Below are 20,518 nucleotides of genomic sequence, written 5' to 3' on the forward strand. Positions count from 1 at the left end.
CCGACGATTTTTTCCCTCAGAATCTTTGCTGTTTTCTTGTAGTGTTTGACCCATATTTAAAAAAAAAAAACTTGATATGAATCATGTGATGTACTTTGAACAGACAAGCAAAGTTTTTGATTGTTGTCTTTCCAAAAATATCTTAGGCTAATAGATGAAATATTGAAAATATTCAATCAAAAAAAAAATCAAGAACTGTCACGGGCCAGCATAATTCTCGGTACGGAATCTGGTCCTGTATACTAATGAAATCAGTCTGAGAGAGAGCATATGATTAGCTCTGTAAATACGGATATTAATAAGCTTGATTACTGATTATTAATAATAATTCTTAAACCAAAAATCAAAAACTTGTTAGGCCGCGCCTATGGAGTATGGAGCGCACCATTTGGTCTGAATAAAAGTAGAAGCCAACCAATAAAAAAAAGGATTAATAAAATAAAAGTTTGAAATAAGAAGAGAGGTAGCCACATGCCTCGAACCAAAGTTACCGTTAAGTCTTCGTGCCAGACTTGGAAGTAAATCGTTTTATTCTCATAATCCAACGGTCATATCTGATCCTAGCCGTCCATTTAAAAAATAAAATAAAAATTACACCTTTTTATATTTTGATTTATATTCGTCAATTCATAGTCACTTGCCTATATCAACCCCTTGGTCAGATTCGACTGTATCAGACTATAAAGATTCTCGTCCGCTTAATGCTGCTCTTCTTCTAGTCTCTCTGGTGGGGTTTTCTCTTGGAAGAATCAAAAACACGAGCAAAAATGGTTACATCCCGTGAGAACAACATCGTTGTTGAACCCACTACAACGTCGATTCTCCAAGGTAATAGAATTTTTCTAGAGCCATATGAGGTCTTGCCAATTCTGACATATGTAATATGTTGTGTTGTGTTGGGTTTAGATGAAGCGACAAGTAGAAAGTTCGGACAAGAGATGAAGAGAGAGAAGAGAAGAGTTTTGGGTGTGATTAATCAGAATGTGGTTGGTGCAAGAGGTGTTGTCAACAAGAGAGGCAACTTATCTAAGTAAAATTCAACATAAACCTCTCTAAATCTAGTGTCTTTTGACTCTGTATATATAAAGAGTGAATCTTGCAATCTAAATCTGTGTTTTGTTTTGGTTTGGTTTGATTCATCTTGCAGATCTAGAGTTGAAGAGCCCTTGTATCATCAGGATCAGGAGGAGGCGAAGAAGCTGAAGCCATCATCAGTTCCAAGTGCAAACGATTTCGGTGACTGTATATTCATTGATGATTATGAAGAAGCTACATTGGACCATCCAATGCTAATGCCTCTGGAGAAGCCATACACTGAAGCTGATCCAATGGTAAACATAATTAATCCAGCTTGATAAAAGATCTTAGCTATAAAATCATTTCGAATAATTAAAGTTTGAATGTGACAGGAGGAAGTTGAGATGGAGGATGTAACAGTGGAAGAACCAATCTTGGATATAGATTTATCTGATGCCAAGAACTCGCTTGCGGCTGTTGAGTATGTCCAAGATCTGTACTCATTCTACCGCACAATGGAGGTGAAAACATTTGTTTACTTTGAATCAGCAAGAGGCTTAAGTTTTGCCTGAAAAACAATTATCGGTTTGAATCTGCAGAGGTTTAGCTGTGTTCCAGCAGATTATATGATGCAACAAATGGACTTAAACGAGAAGATGAGAGCAATACTAATCGACTGGTTAATCGAGGTATTATTGCATTTCTCTAGAATGATGTTACTGTATAAATGAGAGAGACTAAAGAAGCTAAAATGAATCTCCACCAGGTGCATGACAAGTTTGATCTGATGAAGGAGACATTGTTCCTGACGGTGAATCTGATAGATAGATTCTTGTCCAAGAAATCTGTTATGAGAAAGAAGCTTCAGCTTGTAGGGTTAGTGGCCTTGCTCTTGGCCTGCAAGTACGAAGAGGTTTCGGTTCCTGTTGTTGAAGATTTGGTACTTATTTCAGACAAGGCTTATGCGAGGAACGATGTTCTAGACATGGTGAAGTGCTGTTTCTCTTTGTTTCTACGTATAGAAGAATTCAATATCCTCTGATTAAATGGTTACCATTGTCTTTGCAGGAGAAAACAATGTTGAGCACTTTGCAATTTAATGTCTCGTTGCCTACGCAATACCCGTTCTTGAAAAGATTCCTTAAGGCAGCTCAAGCAGACAAGAAGGTAAGTTGAAAACAATGGATCATGTTTCATTTTTTTATGAGTTTAGAAAGAGGAACTAAATGGTGAAACTGAAACAAAACAGTGTGAGATGTTGGCATCGTTTTTGATCGAGCTTGCTCTTGTGGAGTACGAGATGCTTCGGTTTCAACCATCATTACTAGCTGCAACAGCTGTGTACACTGCTCAATGTACAGTTGATGGTTACAGGCAATGGAGCAGTACATGTGAATTCCACTCTCATTACTCTGAAGATCAACTCATGTAAGTCTCTCTCTCTCTCTCTATCAATATCATTCAAAGGCTGATGATACTCTTCTTTTGCAAACACAAAAGATTTTTTATTGACGAATTTGTCATCATGGTTTTTGCAGGGAGTGTTGTAGGAAGATGGTGAGTCTTCATCAGAAGGCAGCTACGGGGAAATTGACAGGAGTATATAGGAAGTACAACACATCAAAATTTGGGTACATAGCAAAGTGTGAAGCTGCACACTTTCTGCTGTCTGCCTGATGGCAACAATAACTAGTTTGTACAGTTCCTGCTGTCATAGTTCCTCCATTTCCTTTGAGGTAAAAGTAACCACAAAAATAAATGAAGCAGCCAAGTTCAAATTGTCTGAAGATTGATTGATGATCCTGTTCCCTTTCTGTTAGTCACTATAATTGTAACTGTTCTGAGCAGTGAATGATGATGATACATATCACTCTTCTGCTTGAGTTACTCTTTCTATCGAGCAAAGAAAACAAAATTTTTTTAGCAGATATGATTTGTTCGGCCAATGACCTTCAAAGACATTTCATCAATTCAATTTTTGTGAAACTCAAACTGTGGATGTCTCGCCCCTCAGTGTTGGGCTGTGAAAAGTAAACCCGAACATAACTACTCTTTAAGTCTTAATATTCACTAAATAAAACTGATAGGGATCTAGAGCTTCTCCAAGGGAAGTATATGACTATATGAGTATCTTATATTTAAAATAAATAAATAAATAAATAAATTAGAAAATAGGAAAAGAAGTGTGATAAGGTTCTGCAAGGAGAGACTCATGAAAAACTCATTAGAACCTCTAATACTACTATATGTTCATTTATTATCTATGTACTGATTATTTAGTTCTTCTTAAAAGTATAATTTTATTTATATAAACAAGTTATATTAAAATAATAATATTAACTTGTAGAGATATTTGTTTTGAGATACCAACCAATAATGTTGTTCTTATAACGAGTGGTCCGAGTGGATGTTTGCTTTATGTCTGTTGGACTTTCATATGTAATATACTATGGCTTAGAACTTTTATAAACCGCACCGCACCGTAGTTAATACTAAAAAAAATATTTAAATATACCTATGTATCTATATATTTTTGTTATTCTTGGAACCAAACCACAATTTCTGCGTATTGCCATTCAGACCATATATTATTAAATTTTATTGGATATTTCAAAATTCTAATTGGATGACCTCTTTTCGTGTTCAGTTTGTATCGCAATTTACTAGATAACCGTCTAATATTCAAAATTAGCAGTGATCACAAATCGAATATCTGAGTTTTTTGAGATATTTATAATCCAATATGTTTGATCTGAATGATCAATTATATGACATGATCTGTTCTGCAACTACTAGAATATCTGGTGTCCGAATATCTAATTTTTTTATATTTTCGACCGGCTTTCCAATTCAATCCGTATAAATAAGGGTCCCAAACTAATATAAAATAAGACTATTTCATTAATTAAAAAAATATTTACTTTTAACGCTCTAATAACTAAATTAATTAATTTAATAAAGAAAATTATTATAAGACTTACATAAAATATAAAAATATATATATTATTCATAAAATATTAGTATTTGTGATTTGATTTTTTTTAGGGATATTACATATTAATATTTGTTTTATTTTGTAGAATTTCAGAGATCCAATGTTTTGGTTTTACTAGAAACGGATAAAAAATTAAATCAAGATTTACGAATATGCCTTATTCGAAGTGGCCAACCATTTTTTTAAAATAACTAAAAATATTTGTTGTCCTTTGCTCTCTCTTATTGATTGATTTGACATGTATAGAGCCTTTCTAGTTGGGCGACCGCATCCGATTCCAAATTTATTCTTTTCATTTTCTGAAAGTTGCGGCTTTTGTGTTTTGGTGTGTTTTGGAAATCTTTTCACCAACCTATGTTTTGTAGTATATAGGATATCGAACTGATTTAACCAATTTTCTTTTTAACTGTACGCAGAAACGGCCCAACCCATTCTAAGAGCATCATTAGTGGTAGTACGAGGAAGGGTTTCTCTGCATTAATTCAATAAAACAACTAGACAAAAGAGGAGAGAGGGAGAGAAACGATTCTTCTCTGAGAGATGTTTTCAAGAGTGTGAGAGCTTTTTCTACAAGGTGTCAGCAAGTAATTAATTTAGGGCCTTTCTATTTAAATTTTAGTTAAAATGCTAAATTATATTATTATTTTATGTCTAAGAGAGGAGTTGAGAAACCACATTGCTGCTGATGCTCTAAGGCTCTAATCAAATTGAAAAAAAAATGTATCATTTTCTTACTAACAAAATTATAAATATTTTCAAAAAAAGAAAAATTCGGTCCAAAAATCTCCATAAATTGTTTTGGGTCCCAAACCACTGCTTACTTTGCTTGTGCTCTGGGTAGGACCTGACTGTATGTGCGGGTCTGCTCATCAGTTGAAGTGTCAAAATAAACTATGTTTATCAAAGCCGTTTCTGATTGTTCAGATGACCTCTTTTCAAATGAAGAAAAAGAGGATTATTTCATTCCACCCAAAAATTATGAAACCTATTAAAAATATTCAAATTAAGTTAAAAATCTTGTATAAAAACTTTCATATCAACCACATCGTAGTGTGTCAGAAAACAAAGATATCGTAAAAGTTTTCTCTATTTCTTATTAGGTTCTAGACCAAGTATTTATACAAGGGGTTCTCTCCTAAAATAGATTATACACAAGATATACGATGAGATCAAAACAGAAAGAGAATATTGTCTCATAGATATGTACATATCGTAATACCCTTCCTCAAGTTGGAGAGTGTAAGTTTCGAACTCCCAACTTGATAAGAAAAGCTCCAAACTCCTTCTTCCCAAGTGCCTTCGTAAGTATATCAGCCAATTGCATCTTCGTCGACACATGCTTTGTTGTAATAAATCCTCTCACAATCTCATCACGTATGAAATGATAACTTACTACAACATGTTAGAATGAGAGAATTGATAGGATGAGAGAATTATTGAGAGTTTATTATTGGAGAATAAAAAACATGAAGAACATAGAGAGAGAGAAAATAGATCTGAAGATGTAAGAGAAAGAAGGAGAGAATAGTTTCCTTAATCTAATTGTGGATCTGGGTACAAGTATTTAAAGACAAGTGACCTCAGTACACAATATAATAAAATATCTTTTCCTCTCTTCTTCTTCTCTTCAGTAAAATCGAGCTTCCATCCAGACTCCTTGGCCGCTAGAGCCATTCAAATACCTCAAGATCCTGTCTACCATAATCCAATGGTGCATCTTTGGAGCTTGCATATGCTGGCTAACTTGATTCACAGCGAAACATATGTCTGGCCTGGTGATTGTCAAGTAGATCAGCTTCCCAACCATCTTCCTATACAGCTTAGCATCTTCAAATGGTTGATTGTTTTCAATCTCCCCCTCAAGTAAAACCTTATACCCATCCTCAAGTGGTGTCCTAGCTGTCTTTCCTCCAAGCTTACCAGCGCCCTTCAATAGATCCACAGTGTACTTCCTTTGAGACATGAACAAGCCCTCCTTAGATCTGCATATCTCAATACCCAGAAAATACTTCATCTCTCCCAAATCCTTGATGTCAAACACTGATTTGAGAAACTCCTTAGTAGCCTGGATCCCTGCCTTATCACTTCCTGTGATAATCAAATCATCCACATACACTAGAATCACAATGATCCCTGAAGGTCCTGTCAAGGTGAAGAGAGTGTGATCCAGTTCAGACTTCCTAAATCCTCTCCCATTGAGAGTTGTACTCAGCTTCCTGTAGCAAGCTCTAGGTGACTGTTTCAGCCCATATATTGCCAAGACATTCCCTGGCTTTACTAGATGCTCAAGACCAGGAGGTGGATGCATGTATACTTCATCTTCCAGTTCACCTTGCAGGAAAGCATTCTTCACATCCATTTGCCACAGATCCCACTCCAAGTTTGTTGCAATGGATAACACAATTCGAATTGTGTGAAGCTTAGCCACTGGTGCAAAAGTATCAATGTAGTCTTCCCCATAAGTCTGTGTAAACCCTCTTGCCACCAGCCTAGTTTTGCGTCTCTCAATAGTTCCATCTGCCCGGTACTTGATTGTGAAGATCCATCTGCTAGACACAGCCTTCTTCCCTCTTGGTAATTCACTCTCATACCAAGTGTCATTTCTGATCATTGCATCCCTTTCATCACCCACTGAGTTTCTCCAGACCTTATGTTTCATGGCTTCCTCATAAGACCTTGGGATCTCATTCTCATCCAGATTACACATGAAGACCACATGCTCCTCTGGATATGTTGCAAACGAACATACTGCTTGAGTCGGATGTGCTACAGCCTCCGCATTGTAGCACATCCTTGTGTTCACCCAATTTGATGGATCTTTCTTCACCCTGGTACTTCTCCTCAGTGGTTGAACCTCTGTTTCTGGTTCCTGAATCCCAACTGACTCGACTGGATTTTGCATAGCTGCATGCTCATCTCTATCAGTCTGCGCATCCGATCTTGGACTCTCTCTATCAGCCTGCGCATCTCCATCTGATCTTGGACTCTCTTCTCCTTGTGTCTCTCCTTGATCATGACTTCCTGAATCACTCTGCTGTTGTTGTTGCACTCCTGATTCAGCTTCACTTCCCCCCTCATGATCAAGAGGGAAAATCCTTTCACTTCCCTCCTCATGAGTACTTGTGCTTCTTGGTGGTTCTCTTCTTGTTCCCTGATCCTGGGTCATGCTAATCCCAAGATTCTCCAATACCATCCTCAGATTTGTTGCCTTATCTGATGGCATTTGTGGAAGATCCTTCAAATCATCCCATATCTTTTCTTCATAATACCCTTTCCCTTCAATGAATTTAACATCTCTAGACACCAACACCCTCCCTGTTGTTGGATCATAGCACTTATACCCTTTCTGAGTGATAGAGTATCCAATAAACATAGCCTTAGTGCTCTTTGCATCAAGCTTCTTCCTGAGCTCTCCTGGAACCAATACATAGTAGGTACACTCAAACACTCTCAAATGTTGAATCTGCGGCCTAGACTTGTTCAGCACCTCAAACGGAGATAGATCCCTCAGAACTACCGTTGGCGTCCTGTTGATGAGATAACACGCTGAGACAACTGCATCACTCCAAAATCTCTTGGGAACATTGGAATGAAACATCATTGATCTTGCTACTTCCATCAGGTGTCTGTTCTTCCTCTCAGCCACACCATTCTGTTGTGGAGTGTAGGGACAGCTGGTTTGATGAACTATCCCATGCTTCATCAGATGATTCTTGAATGCATGGCTAGTGTATTCACCTCCATTGTCTGACCTTAGTACCTTCACAGTAGCATTATACTGATTAGTGACATAAGCTTGGAAGTTTATAAATGCCTCTAACACTCTATCCTTGGAAGGAAGCAATGTGACCCATATACTTATGCTTTTTTCATCTATGAAAGTCACAAAATACTTATGCTTATCCCTAGATATACATGGAGATGTCCACACATCAGAGTGTATTAAGTCAAAGCATTTCTCATAGACAGTTTCAGATGTGGGAAAAACAGTTTTGCAATGCTTCCCTAGTATGCATGCTTCACATTCCAGGTGATTAACTGATAGATTAGGCATCATGAGCTCAAGGGCGCGAGGGTGAGGATGTCCTAATCTAGCATGCCAAGTAATGCTATCACAATCATCAGCAGTACTACTCATGCATATAGAGATAGAGGGTTTAGAGAGCTTAGTTGATTGTAGCTGGTATAGGTTGTTGGTGCTGCTCCCCTTTCCAATCACTTGACCAGTAATGAGATCTTGAAACTCAACCTCCTCTGGCCTGAATACTACTTGACATTGCAAGTCAACAGTAGCTCTCTTCACAGATATCAAATTGGAAGTAAACTGAGGCAGATACAAGGCTATTGATTCCCTGTCAAATAGCTTCAAGTTTCCTATCCCTTCTATAGGAATTTTATCTCCATTTGCTATCTGAACATCCCCAGTAGCTGCTCTCACTTCATCCATCAGGCTCCTATCACTGATCATGTGATGACTGGCTCCAGAATCCACAATAATAGGTTTAGACCTTACTGGCTGAATTCCTTGCTTCTTAGATGCAATGAGTGCTTTTGCTTCAGCTACAAATGCATCCCACTCTCTTCTGGTAATCACCTCATCAGCTCTACCCTTCTCGTGTCTATTTTTTAATTCATCCCCATCTTTTATATCTCCTATGTATGCTGAATACAAGCTCTTGCCACTGATTACTTGTTGTAGTTCAGTAATCTGTCTCCTCTCCTCTGGCTGAGTTGTTGCTTGCTTCTGCTTCAACATACCACACACACTCTCTACATCAGGTAGAGTTTCTTCTGTGAGTATCTTCCTGGCCAGTTTATCATAGGACTTATCTAAACTCAGCAGGAGACTCAAGACTTCATCTTGCTCTAGCCTTCTCTTCAGTACGATTTTATCCAAGGTACTCGGTCTGAGCGCCTTTAACTCTGCCCATAAGCTCTTAAACCGTTCAAGATGCTTACTGAGCTCTTCTCCATCTTGCTTCAGCTCCTCAATGGCCCGCTTGACCACAAAAACCTTGCCCAGATGGGATCTGTCCTTATACACAGCTTCCATACTCTCCAACAACTCCTTAGCCGTCCCTTCATGAGTATCAGCTTCCAGGATTGAACTTGAGAGCGACCTTTGGATGATCCCAAGTGTTCCTTGATTCTCTTGAATCCACTTGCCTTCATCCATCTGCTTCGTAATCACTTCACCTCCACAACTCCACTTATCAGGAGTAACCGGTGTATATAGCTTCACCATGGTGTCGTTTGTTTCCATCTACAAGAAGAGAACCTCAACACACTAATAACACAGAATATCCAATCTTCAAGAACACTCACGAACCCAGAATCTTCAAGAACACAAATTTGCGGAATGAACTCAGGTTTTAGAGTGACCTGGCTCTGATACCATGTTAGAATGAGAGAATTGATAGAATGAGAGAATTATTGAGAGTTTATTATTGGAGAATGAAAAACATGAAGAACATAGAGAGAGAGAAAATAGATCTGAAGATGTAAGAGAAAGAATGAGAGAATAGTTTCCTTAATCTAATTGTGGATCTGGGTACAAGTATTTAAAGACAAGTGACCTCAATACACAATATAATAAAATATCTTTTCCTCTCTTCTTCTTCTCTTCAACAAAATCGAGCTTATAAAACCCTTATAAAGCCTTATAAAACCTTATAAAGTCTGGCAGCTTAATTCTCAAGTCTGGCAGCTTAATTCTCAAGTCTGGCAGCTTAATTCTCAAGTCTGGCAGCTTAATTCTCAAGTCTGGCAGCTTAATTCTCAAGTCTGGCAGCTTAATTCTCAAGTCTGGCAGCTTAATTCTCAAGTCTGGCAGCTTAATTCTCAAGTCTGGCAGCTTAATTCTCAAGTCTGGCAGCTTAATTCTCAAGTCTGGCAGCTTAATTCTCAAGTCTGGCAGCTTAATTCTCAAGTCTGGCAGCTTAATTCTCAAGTCTGGCAGCTTAATTCTCAAGTCTGGCAGCTTAATCTCTTCACTTCTTGATCTTCATCTCAACACAACATGTTTAGTCTTTTTATGGAAGACCGGGTTCGCTGCCATGTAGATGGCCGAGATGTTATCGCAATGCACTGGAATAGGTGCATCAAAATGAACTCCGAACATCCGAAGAAGATTCCTTAACCAAATCAGTTCTTGAACCGTATCAGACATGGCTTTATATTCTGCTTCCGTCGACGATCTCGACACTGTATCTTGCTTAAATGTTCTCCATGAATATCTTGCTTAAATGTTCTCCATGAAACTGGTGAATCACCAAGTTGAATAAACCATGCTGTCAATGAACGTCGAACAAGAGGACATGTTCCTCAATCAGCATCACACCATGCAGTAAGAGTAAGAGGCTGACCTGATTTAAGCAATATACCCTGACCAGGATTCCACTTAAGGTACCGCACAACTAGTGGTTTAGTGATTTCCACTGAAGTATGAATTGCTGTATTGGTTTAAGCCAGAGATTGGTTCCTCTTTAGTGCGAAATAATAATCTTCACATGTGGCCACACGGCTATGAGACTATTGCTTACGGACTATTTGAAGATCCGGAAGATAGTCCATCATGGGTTGCATCTCCCATCAAGAAATTAAGTCGACCCGGCTTTAACCATTTATTTATCAAAAAAAAAACTTCCATAACCCCAAACTGGTTCAGATTGGATTCCGATTCCTTTTTCAGTCTTGTTGGGCGAATTATAAATGCCCACTCCTGGGACAAATTTTCCAGAAAAAGCTACCTACCAAAAACGGCATCGTATTCAACTGCGTTAACCTTCACCTGTACGATGATAGATCCCTCTCCCACAAACTCTCTCTCTTTCCCACTTCACTATTTCTCAGATACCTTTTGGCCGTCATTCGACGACAATGTCGGCGTCAACAAACTCCCTCCTCCTCGGAAACCAAACCCAGATCCCTTCCCTCAAACCCAACCCCAAACCCATCTCCCAATCCTTCCTCCACCTCACCAAACCTTCCACCCTCACCCTCCCCTCCACAAGAACCAAACCCCTCTCCATCAGATGCGCCGCTTCCACCACCGAGCGAGTCATCAACTTCGCCGCGGGCCCCGCCGCTCTACCCGAGAACGTCCTCCTCACAGCCCAATCCGAGCTCTACAACTGGCGCGGATCCGGCATGAGCGTCATGGAGATGAGCCACCGCGGCAAAGAGTTCCTCTCCATCATCCAAAAAGCCGAATCCGATCTCCGCCACCTCCTCGAGATCCCTCCCGACTACTCCGTCCTCTTCCTCCAGGGCGGCGCCACCACCCAGTTCGCCGCCCTCCCTCTCAACCTCTGCAACCCCGAGGATCCCGTCGATTACGTCGTCACCGGGTCTTGGGGAGACAAGGCCTTCAAGGAGGCGCAGAAGTATTGCAACCCTAAGGTTGTCTGGTCCGGTAAGGCCGAGAAGTACACTAAAGTCCCGTCCTTTGACGGGTTTGAGCAGACCCCGCACGCCAAGTATTTGCATATATGCGCCAACGAGACTATCCATGGAGTTGAGTTTAAAGACTACCCTGTTCCCAAGAACCCCAACGGTGTTTTAATCGCTGACATGTCTTCGAATTTCTGTTCGAAGCCCGTTGATGTGTCCAAGTTCGGCGTGATCTACGCCGGCGCGCAGAAGAACGTTGGTCCTTCAGGCGTCACCATTGTCATAATCAGAAAAGATTTGATCGGGAACGCTAGGGACGTCACTCCCGTGATGCTTGATTACAAGATCCACGACGAGAACAGTTCCTTGTACAACACGCCTCCGTGTTTCGGGATTTACATGTGCGGTCTCGTGTTTGATGATCTGTTGGCGCAGGGCGGGTTGAAGGAAGTGGAGAAGAAGAATCAGAGGAAGGCTAAGATTCTGTACGACGCCATTGATGAGAGCAGAGGGTTTTTCAGGTGTCCGGTTGAGAAGTCTGTGAGGTCTTTGATGAATGTTCCTTTCACGTTGGAGAAGTCGGAGCTGGAGGCGGAGTTTATCAAGGAAGCTGCTAAGGAGAAGATGGTGCAGCTTAAGGGGCATAGATCGGTGGGAGGTATGAGGGCTTCTATTTACAATGCAATGCCTTTGGCTGGAGTTGAGAAGCTCGTTACTTTCATGAAAGAGTTCCAGGCAAGGCATGCTTGATTTCAATCATTTTCGTTGTTGAGTGAGTATAAGCTTTGAATGCTTATGGTTTGATTTTTTGTTTTCATCTTCATCTACTTTGAATTCCAATTGTGTGCGTGCGGAACTGTTTCAGTAATAATCTTTTAGCTTATGCTACATGTCTTGTTGAACTGAGAACTTCTAGAGAGATCAAAATCTTTGAATTATTGGGAAAATGTAGAGATGAGCTTTTGATTATAAGCCAATGCATACAAGTATCTCATGTTGTTGAGTTAGTTTGTCCTTTCTCTGTATCTGCTGTTGAAACTGATGGTCTTGTTTTCAAGAATAGCAAAATTTACAAATTCAGGTTCATAATTTTCAACTAAACTGCTAGTACATAATCTTCATGTCAGGGAGTTCATTGTGTTTGTGTATGCTACTGTTAGTTATTAACGCTTTGTAACCATCAGCTAAATCTACATGTCGAAAGAACTCTTTAGTAATTCAAGAATAGTCACTATTAAACCCAAGCGAGACAGGAGCACAGAGTAAGAAGAAGCACAGAGTAAGAAGCTGCAAACTCATTGTGTTTCATTACCAGAGATGGGTCTTGCACATTAATGACCCTACACTTCAAACCCAAAAAGACATGTCCATGGTTACAACTCCTGATTTGAAAGATTCAAAAGCTGAGTTTCCTTGTCGGTTAGTACTATGATGCATACAAGTAAAACAGTCAAGAAAGATAGAAAAAACTGTAAGTAAACAAAAAAAAAAATCTAGTATAAATTCTATACCTACTATATGGTGAATCAAAGAGTTCCTGAAAACAGACAGTAAAACTTGATATACTCAGATCTATGAGATACTCTACAAATTTAGAGGTGCAGATGCAATATTTATGGTTGAATCCACCGAGATTCATAATCACTTAAAATAGATTTCGTTTTTCGAATTAAGCTAAATAATAAATAGATGTAATGCAAATAAACAAAAAAAACTAAAGTGCTTGTAAGCTCAATAGGAAAAACACTAGATTTAGGGATATTCACAGTTAATTCAGAATCGCAGACTAGACAAATTACTAGGGGTTTAATTAAGAACCGTTCTTGAACTCAAATTACTACATTTAAATCTATTATTTTTAATGCAAGTATAGATCCTAAAATTCCAAATATCATTAGAAATTCAACAGTTCAGATAAGCATTAAGAATGAGTTTGATAAGTTCATAAAATTCATAAATTAAATTTCTTTGTAGATGATATTTTGTTCATCTAAGATTAATTCTGGATATCAATAACACTTTCATGTCTATCAATTAACCTAAAATATAAATTTCAAGACTTCAAGTGATCAATCTAAAACTAACATTAATTTTAATCCATATGAAAAATTATAAGATTAACCTAACAATTTTATCTAGTCTAACAATTTATCATTAACCCTTGAAAAACCATAAATCTAACAAATGAATTAATTAAACATAATAGTAGAAACACAAATTGAATAAATTGCATTAAGAAATCAAAAGGAGAAGTTAAAGAAGTTCAAAACCTTCTTTCTACAAGGTGTTCTGATTTTCTCTCCAAAGCTCTCACAAAGTATCAATGTTGTTACAAAACTTTTTAAGAACTTTAATATAGTCTAAAACACGAAAATGACTTGATTGTAGAAAATGGAAACTTCAATTCTTAAAACTTCTTTAAAAACACATTGGAAAGTGTTGTCTACGATGGGTTTCGACCACCATGTCCAAATATCGAATCCAACTTTGATGTTTTCAGCTGCAATGCTCCTCAAGCTACAAAGTGCTTCAAAAGCTCCAATTTTGTCCAAAACGTATCCGAAGACTTTAAAACCGGATTATTAAAAACTATGATATATTAAAAGCGGTGAAGCCCAATGCCGGTTCAATAGAGAGGGCGGGCGGTGTGATCGCCCCGGCTCCAATTCAAATCCTATAATACTAGGGGCCCTAATTATTTTCATTAGCATATCTGATTTAGATTTGAACAGTATTAAAACGTTGTATCACAAATTTTTCTAGTTAAATTATCAAAAAGAAAATATGCATGTTTGATGCTCGAGTCAAAATTTCAGGGAATTTTCCCAACCTTAAAAAATTTACTATAAGGTCTTAAAATTTTTTTTGCCCAAGGGCCCTTGTACATATTAAACGGGCCCTGGTGAAGCCGGTGGATCTGGTGAGCTTCTACTACTGATGTGCTCTCCCTTTCTATTCGTGTTTTGGATCTGGTGGCCTTTCTCCGTGCGTTTTAGCCTTGGTTCATGTCTTGCTCCTTGCTTCTTCTCGTGTAGATCGGCTGGTTGATGGAATTTGCGGCTAGAATCTGGCACTTCCTTGCCCGGTCTAGTAGCTGATAAGGTTAGGTCTAATGTTCAGTCTTACCGATGCCTCAAGTAAAGCAGATGTGTAAAATGTGTTGATCAGCTTTTTCTCATTTGGTTCAGAGATGATGAGTTTCTGGTGTGTATATATAAGGAAAATAAAAGATCAGAGAACTGTAAACTACCGCGTGAAAAATGAAGAAACAGATCAGCCATGGATATGGTTTTCCTATAATTAGATTTCTTACACGGAAAGGCAAACGATTCTGTACCTCAGAAAGATTTTAAAAGAAGAATGGCAATAGAATATTCTACCGCGTCTGGAAGATTTCAAAGACAATCAATCATAAACATCTGTTTTCCTTTTTCTTTTCATTCAGTTTTTCCATTATAAATCTGCATCGTGGGTCAGACCAGACCCTCTAAACAAAAACATCAACTCATAGAAGAAAAAAAGGCTTTGTGTTTATTTGTTGTTGTTGTCCGAGAGATTAAAGATTGTAACTCGGTTGATCGAAAATGGCATCAAACGACGCTGGAAGGCCGTTACCAAAATTTGGGGATTGGGATGTGAATGATCCGGCGACAGCGGATGGATACACGGTGATATTCAGCAAAGCCGGTGAAGATAAGAAGACAGGAAGGAGTTCGACGAAGACTAATTCTCAGAGGAAACAAGACGGTGATAAACCAGCGGTCAAGAAATGGCTCTGTTTCACCTTTTCTTGATTTCTTTTTCTTGTGTACATTGTGTCATCCTAAGAAAGAAACTAGCTTTGAGCCTTTGACAACTTTTGTCGTAGAAGTTTTCTTATGATGAATCAGTTCTGCATGTGTATATTACAGAATCAACAAAACTTTTAGCTCCAAATTTCTAGCTGGAAAATGGAAACACTTGGCGAAATGAGAACGTTGAAACATAATAATTGTTTTGAGGTAATCCTGGGCGGACGTAGGCTTGCGGGTATGGGGCACGTGTCCCCTACTCTTTTTATTTTTGTTCTAAACAACTTAAGCTAATTTGATTCGGTTGTTCTTAGTTTATAGTAAATAAACAAAATTGTGCCCCCAATTCATAATGTTTTTGTTTTGTTTTTAGTATTTTGCCCCCAACTATAAATGGTTCTAGATCCCCCATCCATCACCAAGCTCCTTCAACGTGTTTCTTTTTCAGAACTTCAGATATTAGACAAGATTTGCTCTTCTTCATTACAAAACCTTTTGTTTAATCTTTCTTGATTTGGCCTGCAGATTTATGAATCAATGCCTTGTGTATGGTTTTAAACTTTTAATGAGAAAAAAAGAGAAGATCATTGAGTTATTTTGAGAAGAGAATTTTTTTTTGAAATAATATAACTTGGATACCACTTTTAATATTACCGTCGATCAAAAGTATCATAACATTTGAGTTTAGAGTTTGCTGATTATTATTTAGGGTTTGACATTTTATAAATGATTTTAAATATTAATAAACTATTTATGAGGGTTGATTTAGGGTTGATTTAGTTTTTTTTTTTCATTACAAACTTTAGGTATTTAAATGTTAAAGACAAATTTAAAAAGTACTATCAAATTCGTGGTAAAATTAGAATTCGCTCAAAAGAATATCTGTTATATTTAGCCTCCATAAATTGCTGTTTCTGAATAAAAAAGGATTTTGCCTACAAACTTGTACAAAAAGTAAAGAACAATGTGTGTTAAAGGGGAGGGAACCCTAGTGCATATTGAAATTGGATCGACCACCAAACCAAACTATAATCGTAAGTGACCCAAACAATTTAAACTGGTTGATCTCTAGATACATAAATGGGTCCAAAATTTCTCTAAATGAAAGATTCGGACCGACCAAAATTGATTCGAATAGACAGAACGATCCGAACTGTGTTCAGAGACATACACAGAACGATCCGAAATGCTATCTTAGCTCGCAACACCCGCAAGAAGTTCAAGAATCTTCTCTCGCATTGGCTAAAGAATGCTCTGCATCATAAGTCCCTCCTGTTTTTAGCTTTTTTGGGAGTGATTGGCTTAACCGTTTTTTCCTTGTACATGTACAATCGGCTTCATTTTTAATGATACGTACTTATCAAAAAAAAAATTGATTCGAATAAATTCAAACCTATAAGAACCCATCTGAAACAGACTTGGAAATCTGAATTGTCAAAATTATGATTAGTGTGTTTTTTTCCTATACTTTTATTTATACTTCAACTTTATAATTCTTTTTTTTTTAAAAAGAGTCCCTCCATTAAGAATCTCTAGAGAATAATCATCTTTGTAAATATTATTGCGAGTGACCGGTTAGGATGTAGAAAATATCTTTACCTTTATTTTTTTTTATCTACGACTATAAAATTGCCAATCATGCTTTATTTAGATTTTAAAACTAAAGTCAAAAAAAAAAAAAAAGTTGTGAGAATTTTGTTTCAGTAGATCATCATCAATGTATAGGTTTTCTCCGAGCTATCATGTTTTGTTCTATTAAAGCAAACATAATTTTTCTTTTTGAATTTATGCAAATGCAAGCAATCATAGACAATAATAGACATGATCCAAAGCTGTAAAAGCGGCTGTAAAAGCCCAACAGGCCCAATGAAGAAGTACGCAGTAGAGCGCGAGTGCGACTACCTACAACCGTTCGCCTTCCAGTCAACCAGTACAAAAACCCTAAAACCTTCCGGCGATCGAAGCAAAACGGAAAATACCAAAAATGGGGAAGATCCCGTCGTCGTTTCGCTCTCTAACGTCGACGCAACTGATCAAGAAACCCACCGCATCTCCTCCCCCGCGAAACTCCCAAAACAGAATCACCGGGACTCACGACTCCCCGAAACCTCCCCAGACCACTCCCTCGAGAAACCCTTTCAAATCCCCAAACCTCTCCTCCGCCAAGTCCCTCTTCAACTCAATCGCCGCCACCTCGAAAATCCCCCTCGACACCAAGTTCCACAACTCCGTCCTCCAATCCTACGCCTCCATCGCCACCGTCGACGACGCTGTCAAGCTCTTCCACCACATCCTCAAATCCCAGCCCAGTTTCTCCCCGGAGCCGTCCACCTTCAACATCCTCCTCTCCCACGCCTGCAAATCCCCCGATTCGCCTCTCTCGAACGTCCACCGAGTCCTCAACCTCATGGTGAACAGCGGCGTCGAGCCTAACAACGTCACCACCGACATCGCGGCCCGGTCCCTCTGCGAATCGGATCGGGTCAGCGACGCTAAAGATCTGGTGATGGAGCTCTCCGAGAAGCACTCCCCTCCGGATATGTTCACTTATAACTACCTTCTCAAGCAGCTCTGCAAGTTCGAATCGTTAAACGCTGTTTACGAGTTTAGGGATAAGATGAAGAAGTCGTTTAACGTGAAGCCGGATCTTGTTAGCTACACTATCTTGATCGATCATGTGTGTAACTCCAAGAATCTAAGGGAAGCGATGAAGCTAGTTAGCGATCTTGGTGCTGATGGTTTTAAGCCGGATTGCTTTGTGTATAATACTATTATGAAAGGGTTTTGCACGTTGAGCAAAGGGAGCGAGGCGGTTGGTGTTTTCAAGAAGATGAAGGAGGACGGTGTTGAGCCTGATCGTATCACTTACAATACTTTGATATTTGGGTTGTCGAAGTCAGGGAGGGTTGAGGAGGCGAGGAAGTATCTGCAGACTATGGATGAAGCAGGATACGAGCCTGATGCTGTAGCTTACACGGCGCTGATGAATGGGATGTGTAGGAAAGGAGCGAGTTTGGGTGCGTTGAGTTTGTTAGAAGAGATGGAAGCGAAAGGGTGTGCTCCTAACGATGTCACTTATAATACTTTGCTTTATGGGTTGTGCAAGGGGAGGTTGATGGACAAAGGGATTGAGTTTTATGAGATGATGAAATCAAAGGGTTTGAAGCTTGAGAGTTACGCTTACGCCACGCTTGTGAGGGCGCTGGTTAGAAGTGGGAAGGTCGCGGAGGCGTATGAAGTTTTTGATTATGCAGTTGGTAGCAAAAGTTTGAGTGATGCTTCTGCGTACGCTACGCTTGAAACTTCCTTGAAATGGGTGAAGAAGGCGAAAGAACAAGGATTGGCTGACTGAATGGTATTCTCTAGCTTGAGCTTTGTCGATGTTCTTAGTTTTCGCAAGTTGTGTTTCTTTTGTATTGAATCCAAAAGGAATGAACTTGATTACTTGTACGAAAATGAACAGTTATTTCTTAAGGTTGCCAGCATTGATTAATAACTTTAGGATGTTTAACTATGTTGGTATGCTTTATCGACTTTCTTCTTTTCACAAGTCCTGTTCCTTTTGTATTGTTCCAAAAGGAATGAACTTGATACGTTATACAAAAATGAACAGTTTGTCCTTAAGGGAGCCAGCATTGATTAATGACAATAGGTTGTTCAACTATGTCGGTATGCTTGTGACTGAGATTTTTTTTGGTGTTTCTTTCCTTTAGTGTCCTAGAAACTGTTCTTGTAAACTATTGTCAATGCTATGATTGGCTTCACCGGCTTTCTTCTTTGTGCAGGTCATGTTTTTTTTTTTAAAGTTGTATTTCTCTAAAAGGAGTGAATTTGATTAGCTATGAACAGTGAGCATATAACTTTGACAAGCTATATGTATATGAACACTGATGTATGATCGTATATGAAAGTATACGATCATTTGATAAGCTATATGCATATGAACATTGATGTATGAAAGTAGGCTGTTTAATTATGTTGGTAATATACTTGTCCACATGAGATCTTTGACAAGGGTTAAGTCTCTATGAGATAACTACATTCGGTGAAACTCTGTTATAATTTACCTTTTTGTCTTTTTGTCTTTTTGTCTTTTTGTCTTTTTGGCTTTTATGTCATTTACTCTATTCTTAGTAGTTCTTTTGTGGATGACATGATTGGTTTATTGATCTTGTCTGGGATTGTTACCTGAGAGATCAAAGAGATAATATTTGCTTTTGACAATTGTGCCACCGGTTCAAAGGTAAATCAAACAGAGTATCTGAGTAAAGATTGTTTCTTTTCTATGGCTTGCAGGGAAGATACTGTTATCTTCATCGAACAAGCAGCCAAGTGCAGAGTATTGTGACTGTTTCAGTTAAATTACAACCAAATAATTGAGGGGAGGGGACAATAAAACAGAGGACAAAGTTGGTGGAATCATATAGAAGATTTTTCAGAAAGGACAAGTGGTCAACATTCTTGTATTAGTCAATTATTTGGCGAATGAATAAACGCTTATTGTTTATTTTGTTGTTTTCTGTCATATTTGATTGTATAGTGTTTTCATGTTCCTTCATCTAAACAACAGAACGTTACGGAAAAATTATTACATCAAGAAATGTACGTACGATGAGGTCCACGAATGCAAGATTCTCCTTGGCCTATGAAAATTAACGAAAATATGCCGAACCGCACAAATATCAGTTTTCGGTTCAGGCTCAGTTAAAAGTTTGTTTCAGCTCTGCAAGTTTTAAAAATTCGGTTATTTGTTTGGTTGTGAGTTTGGTTCAATTCGCTAGAATGTAAACAATCTGGTTAGTGGTTCAGTTAGTTCAGTTCTTTTATCTATATTTTAGATTAAATCATACTGGTTTATATTAAATCATACCAAAATTATCACTATAATATTATCGGACAAATCAACTATAGAAAATATTATTATTTATAAGAATTTGAAAAGCAAAAGATATGTTAATACACATGATTTAATCCAAAACAACTAATAATTCATTTATATATATTTATCGAATTTTCTCTCCATCTAAATTGTGCACATCAGGAAAATATATATATATATATATATATATATATATATATATATATATAGTCAAGGTATTTTTTACCAGACAGAAATTTATATAATTGTTACTTTTATGTAAGATAAATGAAATAAAATCAAAATAGAAAAAACTGAGTACATAAATGTAAAAATGTAAATAAATTGAAGAAACACAAATATTACTTGATAGGAAGTATTAAAATGTTTACTGTAAAAATAATATATTTATATTATTCGTTCAAAATTTTTATTTTATAATTATTTTTTTAATATATCAGAATT

At 37.9% G+C, this 20,518-nt stretch overlaps 4 protein-coding genes across 4 annotated transcripts; all 4 read left to right on the forward strand.

Annotated features, from left to right (window-relative positions):
- The first annotated feature begins 647 nt into the window (after positions 1-647).
- On the forward strand, positions 648-2,948 carry LOC106316373 (cyclin-B2-1-like). The gene is made up of 9 exons (XM_013754250.1): positions 648-828; positions 907-1,030; positions 1,148-1,331; positions 1,410-1,538; positions 1,617-1,706; positions 1,784-2,005; positions 2,086-2,184; positions 2,267-2,445; positions 2,556-2,948. The coding sequence occupies exons 1-9, from the start codon at positions 768-770 to the stop codon at positions 2,692-2,694; spliced, it is 1,227 nt and encodes a 408-aa protein (XP_013609704.1). The 5' UTR covers positions 648-767; the 3' UTR covers positions 2,695-2,948.
- Positions 2,949-10,756: 7,808 nt separating this feature from the next.
- On the forward strand, positions 10,757-12,340 carry LOC106313270 (phosphoserine aminotransferase 2, chloroplastic). The gene has a single exon (XM_013751038.1). The coding sequence runs from the start codon at positions 10,892-10,894 to the stop codon at positions 12,152-12,154; it is 1,263 nt and encodes a 420-aa protein (XP_013606492.1). The 5' UTR covers positions 10,757-10,891; the 3' UTR covers positions 12,155-12,340.
- Positions 12,341-14,322: 1,982 nt separating this feature from the next.
- On the forward strand, positions 14,323-15,459 carry LOC106317126 (RPM1-interacting protein 4-like). Its single transcript, XM_013754984.1, has 2 exons — positions 14,323-14,506; positions 14,593-15,459. The coding sequence occupies exon 2, from the start codon at positions 14,989-14,991 to the stop codon at positions 15,196-15,198; it is 210 nt and encodes a 69-aa protein (XP_013610438.1). The 5' UTR covers positions 14,323-14,506; positions 14,593-14,988; the 3' UTR covers positions 15,199-15,459.
- Positions 15,460-17,051: 1,592 nt separating this feature from the next.
- LOC106313463 (pentatricopeptide repeat-containing protein At2g17670) lies at positions 17,052-19,759 on the forward strand. The gene is made up of 2 exons (XM_013751266.1): positions 17,052-18,550; positions 19,492-19,759. Exon 1 carries the CDS (start codon positions 17,180-17,182, stop codon positions 18,545-18,547), a length of 1,368 nt encoding a protein of 455 aa, XP_013606720.1. The 5' UTR covers positions 17,052-17,179; the 3' UTR covers positions 18,548-18,550; positions 19,492-19,759.
- The last annotated feature ends 759 nt before the right edge of the window (positions 19,760-20,518 follow it).

This window comes from Brassica oleracea, chromosome C9, assembly GCF_000695525.1.
Source record: "Brassica oleracea var. oleracea cultivar TO1000 chromosome C9, BOL, whole genome shotgun sequence".
In the NCBI taxonomy this organism is placed as follows: domain Eukaryota; kingdom Viridiplantae; phylum Streptophyta; class Magnoliopsida; order Brassicales; family Brassicaceae; genus Brassica; species Brassica oleracea.

Coding starts and splice junctions, on each gene's coding strand:
- LOC106316373 (XM_013754250.1), top strand. CDS start 768: ATGGTTACATCCCGTGAGAACAACATCGTTGTTGAACCCACTACAACG. Junction 1,707..1,783: donor TAATCGACTGGTTAATCGAG/GTATTATTGCAT, acceptor AATCTCCACCAG/GTGCATGACAAGTTTGATCT. Junction 2,446..2,555: donor TACTCTGAAGATCAACTCAT/GTAAGTCTCTCT, acceptor TGGTTTTTGCAG/GGAGTGTTGTAGGAAGATGG.
- LOC106313270 (XM_013751038.1), top strand. CDS start 10,892: ATGTCGGCGTCAACAAACTCCCTCCTCCTCGGAAACCAAACCCAGATC.
- LOC106317126 (XM_013754984.1), top strand. CDS start 14,989: ATGGCATCAAACGACGCTGGAAGGCCGTTACCAAAATTTGGGGATTGG.
- LOC106313463 (XM_013751266.1), top strand. CDS start 17,180: ATGGGGAAGATCCCGTCGTCGTTTCGCTCTCTAACGTCGACGCAACTG.